The sequence below is a fragment of the Solanum tuberosum genome, unplaced genomic scaffold (assembly GCF_000226075.1).
Source record: "Solanum tuberosum cultivar DM 1-3 516 R44 unplaced genomic scaffold, SolTub_3.0 scf00105, whole genome shotgun sequence".
Lineage (NCBI taxonomy): Eukaryota > Viridiplantae > Streptophyta > Magnoliopsida > Solanales > Solanaceae > Solanum > Solanum tuberosum.
The window spans coordinates 1,353,710-1,363,336 of record NW_006239031.1 but is presented as its reverse complement, the minus strand read 5'-3'; the positions used below and the strand labels follow the sequence as shown (position 1 = coordinate 1,363,336).

The window sequence follows — 9,627 nt, the reverse complement described above, 5'->3', positions numbered from 1 at the left end:
AAAATAAAGTGTTAAATTATACTCAATTGTATGAAATAAATAAACTAACCTCAAGTTAAATTCACCTTATTGATTGACTACCTAAACTTTCACCTTATCATTGAGAGTTCAAATTGGTACATTGTAATCCCCTCCCTCAGTTTCCTTTTTTTTTAATACCCCCATCAAGAAAACATTTTTTTTTTTTAAAAGTTACATTAACTTGATTTCACATGGCCAAAATAAAGAGATACCACAGGATAAGAAGCATTATATTCTTAATAATTTTATGATTTAGCAACAAGCATCCGTTATCGTCCAGCGGTTAGGATATCTGGCTTTCACCCAGGAGACCCGGGTTCGATTCCCGGTAACGGAACTTTTTTTTTTTTTTTTCTTCTTATTAAACAATTCTATTAAGTTCTTAGGAATATAAATGTTTCTAAAAACACACAATAGAACAATTCTTCATTGAAAAGTCATTTTGTTTAAAACAATAAAAAAAAATGAGTGAAATGTATTACTTTTAGGGTGGGCTTCCGGTTCGGTGTCAGTGTTATTTTTTCAAAAGTTTGATTTTTCGATTCAGTGTTTGGTGTAAGAGTCTCAGAATTTCAATTGAACTTTTATTAAAAATAAAATAAAAAAAGATATATATATATATATATATATATATATATATTTATAGGCATTTCCTTAACTAAAAATAAAAAGTCAACTAACAATTAAATCATTCATGACAAATCAAAGTAGCAACAAATTTATAATTCAATAGTTAACTTCAAATATTATTTTTCGAGAGGAACCCAAACGTATTTTTAGTTGACACAATAAATGTTCTATGGCAAACATATATAGTTTTAAATTTTTAAGTGTCTTAATCTTTAATTTTTTCCTCATTTTATTTGGAGCAACTTTCACAAATAACAAACATAAAAATCATATTTGTATTTTATAGCTATAGTTTGCATAATTGCGCTCCATAACAAACTTTATGTTTGATATGGCTATTAATATGTATATTTCGTTATACATATACAAAAGAATCAATTGTATAATTTGTTTCGGTATATATATACAAAAGAATCAATTGTATAATCTGTGTTTGTATAAAGCAAGAAAGAGAGAAAGACAAAAGAAAATTGGGTAGGGAAAGATCTGTATTTGTATAATCATAAGTGTATAATATGAAAATATATGTATTTGTTTATACAATTTTTTCTCGTTTTATACAAATACAAACACAATTTATACATTTGTGTTTGTATAAAGTGAGAGAGGCGAGAGAGACTGGCAAGCGAGATCTAGGAGAGTGGCAAGCGAGATCTGGGACAGGGAGAGAGGGGAACGAAAAGATATGTATATATACAATATTCTCTCGCTTTATACAAACACAAACACATTTTATACATTTGTGTTTGTATAAAGTGAGATAGGTGAGGAGAGACTGTCCAGCGAGAAATGAGAGTGGCGAGCGAGAAAATCAGGGAGAGAGGCGAAATGACAACAGTTTGCTACAGGTTACAATTAAATCAAACTGTGGTTATAACATTTAATTTGAATTAATAGTTTGTTATTTTATACAATTTTCCCTTTTATTTTTCATTCACACAGAAAATTGTTTCAAAAATACTGAACTAAACTGAACCGAAGTAGAAAAACCGAGCTGAACTGAATTAGTTTGGCTTGATAAACGATGCACATTTTTCGAAAACCGAAGAACCAAATCGAATCGATATTACTTTAGCTAAAAAAACAAGTTCATCGAAATTTTAGAATCCTTGACTTTTTAGTGTGCTGATTATAAAGTTATTCTTTATGATAACATGAAGTGAGCGAAATAATTAAGCATATGAATATTTATGAAATTTATGCGATATTCGCAAAATGTGGCGGGAAGCTAACGAAGATGTGTGAAAATATGCTTATCCACTCCAGGACAAAACTGTGTGTACCAAAATTGAACTAATATTTCAAATTTTTAACCAACAATGGCTACTCTTTGTATGTCTTCATCGTCTTTAGTTAAACTTCACCAAATCTCCCCCTTTATTCATTTTTCTTTCCCAGCAAATCCAAATCTACTTCGGAGATCATTTTTCGATCATTTTACGGCCGTCAATTATGTACCGGAATCTTTGAAATTGAGGGCAAGGGTTTCCTTATTTCCGTTTTTCTTTACCAAAAGTGAAGACACTGAGAGCCTTAAGCAGGAGCTTCTCGAAGCCATAGCCCCACTTGATCGCGGTGCTGAGGCCACTCCTGAAGATCAAAAGCTTGTTGATCAGGTGGGTCATGCACCTTGTTTAATAGTATATTCTTTTGTTTTGAATTATTTGTGGGTATTGTAGTTTATGATGTTGTTGAAGTTGAAAAATTGTTATTTAGGACTTAATTGGAGTGCTAAAGTAAATAATAAAGGGGATATATAATACATAAATGTGGGTATTGAGAGTGCAAGTCTAGACACCTTAACTTGGTCTCAACTGACAACTCAACACTCTAATTTGTCCCCATGGTGTCTTGTGGATACCCAACATTGACGTGACATAAATTTTGGAGGTGTCTAGAAGATCATTTTGTAAGTTGGAATGTTCAACTGACATAATGGAGACGAGTTGGGGGTCTAGATATGCATACTCAAAGTTGGAGTGTTTACTTGCCAGCTAAGGTTAAGTTTGAGAGAAGCCTTTTAGCTCCTATTTTGCTGCTGGTGCATTACTAGCCTAATGTGTATGCAGATTGCAAGCAAACTTGAGGCAGCTAATAAAGTGAAGGAGCCCCTGAAGTCGAGCTTATTGAATGGAAAGTGGGAGCTTTTGTATACTACATCTCAATCAATTGTACAAACCAAGGTCTGGTCTGATCTTATCTTTCTTATGCACATTTCCAGAAGCTAAGATGCTCCTGCTCGTTTATCATCTGTTCTTTTCTCGAGGGAACAAATTACTTCAATTACGAAGACTGTTGGTTTTAGATTCATATAGGTAGTAAAAGTCTAGGGTGTACATACAAAGGGAAAATACATAGGTAGTTAATCACTTCCACCCTTTTGTTCTTTTGTCATAATTTAACTCCATAGGTCATTGCCCATAGGTTGGCAAATTTTGAAGCAGTTTCTTGGCTTTCACTTATCTTCTTCTAACTGGACTAAATGAGATATGCAAAGGATGATATCTACAATAGTCACAGTAAAGTTGCTTATTCTTCATTTGATAGCAGTTACTATAATTGTTTTTAGGTATAATCAGAAGCAAGTTTAGACCTCCTTTTCTCGTCCTTTATTAATTTTTACTCTAAAAAATATTATCGGTTTATTTAGCATGCTACAATCTTAAGTGCATCGATTAGCCTCAAGAAATAGGTCAGATATGAGAAGATTGTGAAAATCTTTCAATACATAGTCATTGCTTTCAGTTTACTCCATTATTAATGAAGATTCATCATTCTCTTCTGGTTAAATCTTCTGATGACCAAACAAAGAACAAAAGAATGCTTCCATTCTTCAAATATCAAGCATAAATAAGTTATGCTTTCTATTTGCAGTGATGTCTCAGAGTCTGCCTTTAATATTTTTTCCTTCTTCTTTTGAGAGTGTTGGATGATTGATTCCTTTTCTCTTTTCCTTCTGTATTGTGAATGTTGGTTTTAGATCACAAGTTTCAATTTGTTTTCTCAATTCCAAACATCAACAATATGCTAAGATGTATTCTAAAGTGACATATGACAACAACTTTCTAAAAGGGAAAAAAAGAAGGCAGCAACGTATGTTGAGCGAAGGAAATTGGATTGGGTCAACCCAGATCTATATTAATAAATAAATAATATATAATTATTATATATTTAATTTATTAATTAATAAAAGAGAAGAGACACAACTATTTGAAAATTGTGGCCCTTTAGAATTATAAAAGGATTTCAAAACAGAAAAAGTTTCATTGAAGATTCTTGTGAAGATTTCTTCTTCGAAAGGGAACAAACTTCTGTAACAAGTATATATAATTATTGACTGTGACTATTTTGGTGTAGTTCGTGTTTCATAAAGATGTGATTGCAATATTAGACTAGTGCAATGAATTCAATGATCCTCCAAACTGTGTGTTTGATTAGATTCTTCATTGAGCTATTGCCTTCATTGTGGTTATTTTCTTGTTTGATGTGCTTCATTTCTAACTGTAGTGACAAGGTTCTTATTAGTTTATTACTGTCGCAGAGGCCCAAATTCTTGAGAGCCAATGGAAAAATTTACCAGGCTATCAATGCAGATACATTGAGGGCTCAAAATATGGAAACATGGCCATTTTTCAATCAGGTCCCTTTTTGAACTCACAGAGAAATATCAAAGGATCCCAGTCTTTCGTTCTTGCTTTTTCTGTGAAATATTGTCCTATTTAATCTGTAACTTGTGAAAATTTGCCTGTTTCTCCAGTTATTGTATAAGTAAGGCTCAGAAATCTAGTCAAGTAAGTTTTACTTGCAATTCAAGGACTACATTCTTTTAGCAGGAGTACTAGGGCTGCACCTCAGGTGCTTCATACACACGCACGTCCATTTGGTAACTTGATTTTCCGGTCTGTGATTTATATTGGATACCTCTTTAGGTTTGTCACCTTCATGAGTATATGCTGCCTTCAGATTTCAAGAAGGTCGTTCTCAAAACTATTGTAAACTTTGAAGAAATTCTGCTCACACACATACACATTCTTTATGTCATGAAATATTTCCTTTAAATAAACCACACAGAAAAAGAAAAAGATTGATTTTGATCTCAGTATTAGTATGTGATTTAGTTATAATTTATAAGCTGCTGGAGCTGCTTCCTTTTATGGAAGTTTGCTGTGAAAAAGGTAATGCACAAAACTGATGCTTGATTTCAGTTGGACAGATATCATAGGCTGTCTTTTGCACCTTTGAAAATAGATAAAACTGCATTTTCTATCATGATGAGATTCTCATTGTCCTGGATTCCAAGAGAAAAACTCGACAGATGTTTAAGAAAGGGTCATCCACTGTCAGTTACTATAAAAGAAAAATGTTTCCTTTTGATTTTTGCAATAAAGTTGAAGTCAGTTTTCTAACATATCTGCAGGCCACTGCCAATTTAGTTCCTCTTAATGCACGGAGAGTTGCTGTAAAATTTGACTCTTTCACGATAGCAAGTCTGGTAAGTAACCTTCATTTTGGCAAGGAAATTTAATCAGCTTGCATTCTATTGTAGTATTCATTAAGCAACAAGATGTTTCTTCTTTACGTCGTTATTAAGTATCAAACAGGAAGAGTACTGGAGACACGTACTGCGCATTGCTACTCTTTTTACCTATCTCTGTCTATTGCTTGCTTCAAGAAAATTGGCAAAAAACATTAAATAAAATTTGTAAAGCTTTGCTTGTTAACTTTTCTTGGATCAATCTTTCTTCTGGCTCGTAGATACCTATAAAGAACCGCGGAAGTGGTCGTGGTGAACTTGAAATCACATACCTGGATGAAGAACTAAGGTAAAGGAAAATAACCCACTGTTTTCAATTGTGTCACATACCTTTTTCATGCAACATCATTTGTTACAGGATATCAAGGGGCAACCAAGGAAACCTGTTTATTCTAAGAATGGTGGATCCATCATATAGAGTCCCTCTTTAAGCATGGCTCCTGTGGATAGCAATTGTCTCAAGCAGTCGCTCTTAGAATCATTGCAGTTGGACTCCAGCGTTGGAACTAGTTCTCATGACGCGTACAAGCTTGATCAGATTTCCGATCAACAATAATAAAGATATGCTTCATGGTAAAGCTAAACAGCATAGTCCAACTTGCTTCACATCTTACTGTGCTATGATTGACCATCATAATAGCAAATAAACTCATTGCTTGTAGTTTGATCAAGGAACTACATCTCTTATGATGCATAATATAAGTGAATTGGTTTTCAAGTTCAACTTATGGAAAACATTAGGACTCTGAGAAATAAGCTACTAAGGTTGTAGCAAGAACTATATATCAAGACATAATTTCGAATTGTTTTAAAGGTGATCAAGAGGATTTGACTGTAATAGAGCGTACATTTGAGAAAAAAATGATTAATTTGTATGTTGACTAATGAGAAATTCAGTTCTTCAAACTCAAGTGAGAGTGTTGACATTATATAGATTTCAAATACTCATTAGAATAATAATAGTTGAAAGACAGCCAAATTAGTCGAAAGCCACATATGCACCATAAAAATATCATCATTATTACTCTATACTTACTATTATGTAGTATGGTAATAGTCAGTGTTTTCAAAAACGTTTTTGAGGCAAGGCTCAGGGCGAGTCTCGGGGCGGGGCGTATCAAAAATGCTCCGGGGCGTAAATTAAAGACGTAGATTCATAAGGCGTAAGTTCTAAAAATTGAGGCGTAAGCCTCGAGCATAAAAAGGTAAGTCCAGGACGTAAAAACGTAGGTCCGAGCGTTTTTAATTTATTTTTTGAACATTTTTTTACTTTAAATCATATTTTTTATTATTGGTGTAATGATATTTCTCAAATAGTAATCATAATATAAGTTCTATATATTATAGATTATTTATAAAAAAAATATTTGTAAAATCATTGAAAACTTTACTGTTACTTATTTTATTAGTCATAAAACTATAAAATTGAAAATAGATAAGACTACGTCCGATGGATCCATGAGACTTACGCACCAACCCGCCATTTAAAACAGTGGTAATAGTAATTGTTAAGACAATAAAAGAAAAAGAATCTTGGATTGGAAACTCAACTAATCATTCTCTCCAAACTCAACAATGGAGCAAAGAACAAAATCCAAATGAGTAGTTCGTTTTCCACGAAAAGTCAACTGAGTTTCATGTTCCAAAAGCTAACAATTTTACAGAGTAGAGGGAAAATCAGTATACAAAAACAGAGCATCTACGCATGGACGAAAGACATACAAATACACATGAAACATTTTACCCATCAAACAGCTTCTTCCTCTACTTCTTCTTCTTCTTCCTCTCAACCTAACAAATCAATGGCTGCTTCACTATCTTCCCTTTTCCTCTCAAACCCTCGTCCTTTTCGCCCTCCTATAAACCCTAAATCTAATCCTCATCTCGTTTTTCCACTTCGTACCCTCAATTTCTCCGCTAAATCTAACCCACCCCCTCCTAACCCCAATGCAAAACAACCACCCACCATCAGAGAACCGCCGTTGCCTACTCCGCTGGTGGCGGATGAGAAGAAGTCGTTTGCGGTGGCGACCGGCGAGCTTTTCCTTGGGATTGCTTCACGAGTGTTGAGGCGTGGAAATAGTTTAGTTAATGGGTGGAATGAGGAGCCGGCGGGTGTGACTATGTTCAAGGATGATGAAGAGAGTGAGTCTTACTTTTTGAAAAGGAGGAAGGAAGGGATAGCGTCGGTGGTTGAGGACCCTGTTCAGCCGGAGGTTGTGTGGGAACAGACGGAGAAGGATGTGGAAGCAGAGAAGAACCTGAAAACGGTGACTAGCCCTGGGTTTAGCTTCTCTGCTGCTGGGCTTTTGTTTCCCTATCATCTTGGGGTTGCTAAGCTTCTCATTGAGAAGGGCTATATCAAGGTTTGACATACTCTTCATTTACTTTGAGACTACTATGCTCTTTATTTTAACTTGGTTCATCTACTTCTTTGAGAATTTAAGGTTGCTATGGACCGACCTTCTGTAGTTTTATTGAGCTTTTCCCCTGATTATTCAAGCATCTTGATTTGCTAATAAGCTTATCGTGTGAGAGGATTACAACTAGTTTGGATGGTTATTACCTATTGTATTGTGTTGTTAGTTTAAATACAATCTGTTAAATCCATCGTTATGTAACGTTGAAAAGTCCCATTTTCTGTAACCATCAATTTGTTGTGATCGAGTCTGTTACCTTATTCTTTTTCTACACTTAATCTTTACTTATTATCTTATAATTCTACTTTATCCTTTACCCTACCTTACCTTTTTATATAGTAGCTCCGTTTTGTACCATACTTTTCTTGTAAGTTTATCTTCAAATTGCTGATGTGTGAGATTATGTAACGATTGGAAACTGTCTGATCTATTCAAACGTTGTATTCATCTAAACAATACAATACGATACATACAACATACTAATAATGTGTAATACGATACATTATGAAACAATATGTAACAATACTCCAACCAGAGTGTAAGGTCAACAAGTTAACAAAAATCTTATACTGTACATTAAACCACTTACCTACTGGTGGGAGGGTCTTGGTTGAATGTTCTTTTTTTGGTTACAAAAGGATTACAAAGATGTCTTTTCACTGTCCGACATATTTCTTCTTTCCCAGGAGACAACACCACTAGCTGGTTCTTCTGCTGGGGCAATTGTCTGTGCAGTGGTTGCTTCTGGTGCCAGTATGCAAGAGGCTCTAGATGCTACTAAAATATTAGCTCAAGATTGTCGGCTCAAAGGGACAGCATTTCGCCTTGGGGTAAGTGTCATAACAGAATTTCTTAATTGTGCAAGCTTTAAAAATCATACCCTTTCATAATTATGTTTACAATTGATAGGATTGATCTCAGTCAAATTCTATGAAACAGATTTAAGCTATAAATCATAGTACAACAACAACATCATCATACTAAGTGTATTCCCACAAGCAGGGCAGCTATAAATCATAGTTTTTTTTTTGTAAAAATAGAATAGATCAATTGAAACTTTTTAATGTGTTCGGCTCAATCAAAGTGTATGAATTGGGTATATAAGAGTAAAAAACTTTAAGTGACAAGTGTGTAGCAATTTTAATCATGACTTGATTTGTCCACATAAAATTGCAATCTCTTATTTGGAGACAGATTGCAGATTTTCTATCTCACTGGAAAATACCATATGTGGTTAAATACTTTATTTGTGTCATTGAGATTTTCTAGAGTATTGTTCTTGAAGACTAATATTTAGCTTTTTTGGTATTTAAATGTTAAAGCATCTAAAAATGTCATTCTGTACCAGGCTGTTCTTAGAGAAGTTCTTGAGAGATTTCTTCCAGATGATGCTCATATTAGATGCAATGGAAGAGTTCGTGGTAAGTGTAGATGAACTTCGTTCATCCTAGCTGATATTTGAAGCTCTTCCGAAATATAAAATGGTTTCTCACTTTCTCTGAGTTGAGAATAATGTAGTCATTTCATCCCAGTTGCTGTAACACAGATACTTTGGAGGCCCAGAGGCTTATTGGTTGATCAGTTTGATTCAAAGGAAGATCTTATCAACGCTGTCTTTACTTCTTCGTTTATCCCAGGGTACACATTCTTTCTGGCTTTATTAGCTTCTCTTTTAGCTCAAGCTTTAATCTAAACCTTTAAAGTATCATGAATCACAGATATCTTGCTCCAAGACCAGCCACATTTTTCAGGAATAGACTGTGTATTGATGGGGGGCTGACACTGTTTATGCCGCCGACATCTGCTGCTCAGACGGTAACTTGTTAAGAAATTAGTCAAATAGTCCGCTGTCATTTGTGGATGCTAATTGTAGGTTGATTTTGCTATTGTATGTCCTGTGCATTGAAATAATTTGAAGAGGTAAAGCATTTCATAGTCACTGATTTGCAATTCTAAGAAAAATGCTGCCTCCTGACTTTGACGAGAAGTTCTTTAAAAAAAAAGAGGAGGGTGGGGGGGTGG

General features: G+C 34.3%; 2 protein-coding genes and 1 non-coding gene across 4 annotated transcripts in view; all 3 read left to right on the top strand.

The window, feature by feature from the left end:
* The first annotated feature begins 286 nt into the window (after positions 1-286).
* On the top strand, positions 287-358 carry TRNAE-UUC (transfer RNA glutamic acid (anticodon UUC)). Its single transcript has one exon. It is a non-coding gene; the product is annotated as a tRNA-Glu (tRNA).
* Positions 359-1,852: 1,494 nt separating this feature from the next.
* LOC102603173 (probable plastid-lipid-associated protein 4, chloroplastic) lies at positions 1,853-6,073 on the top strand. Of its 2 annotated transcripts, XM_006349375.2 has the most exons (6): positions 1,856-2,267; positions 2,721-2,834; positions 4,193-4,291; positions 5,069-5,143; positions 5,407-5,474; positions 5,544-6,070. In XM_006349375.2, the coding sequence occupies exons 1-6, from the start codon at positions 1,971-1,973 to the stop codon at positions 5,614-5,616; spliced, it is 726 nt and encodes a 241-aa protein (XP_006349437.1). In that variant the 5' UTR covers positions 1,856-1,970; the 3' UTR covers positions 5,617-6,070. The 2 variants fall into 2 exon arrangements, with proteins under 2 accessions (XP_015165052.1, XP_006349437.1); XM_015309566.1 differs by lacking the exon at positions 2,721-2,834 and having other exon boundaries at positions 1,853-2,267; positions 5,544-6,073.
* A 643-nt stretch (positions 6,074-6,716) lies between these two features.
* The window catches only part of LOC102583741 (uncharacterized), a 5,356-nt gene continuing 2,445 nt past the window's right edge, over positions 6,717-9,627 (top strand). Inside the window, exons 1-5 of the mRNA XM_006349330.2 lie at positions 6,717-7,551; positions 8,292-8,435; positions 8,954-9,026; positions 9,138-9,243; positions 9,324-9,420. Coding sequence (XP_006349392.1) covers positions 6,784-7,551; positions 8,292-8,435; positions 8,954-9,026; positions 9,138-9,243; positions 9,324-9,420 — 1,188 coding nt within the window. The 5' untranslated portion in view covers positions 6,717-6,783. The remainder of the gene's footprint in view (positions 7,552-8,291; positions 8,436-8,953; positions 9,027-9,137; positions 9,244-9,323; positions 9,421-9,627) is intronic.

What these genes read in the sequence shown, in the direction of transcription:
- LOC102603173 (XM_006349375.2), top strand. Translation starts at nt 1,971, where the DNA reads ATGGCTACTCTTTGTATGTCTTCATCGTCTTTAGTTAAACTTCACCAA. An exon ending in CATGGCCATTTTTCAATCAG is followed by an intron (nt 4,292 to 5,068) that starts GTCCCTTTTTGA and finishes ACATATCTGCAG; the next exon opens with GCCACTGCCAATTTAGTTCC. An exon ending in CTTTCACGATAGCAAGTCTG is followed by an intron (nt 5,144 to 5,406) that starts GTAAGTAACCTT and finishes TCTGGCTCGTAG; the next exon opens with ATACCTATAAAGAACCGCGG.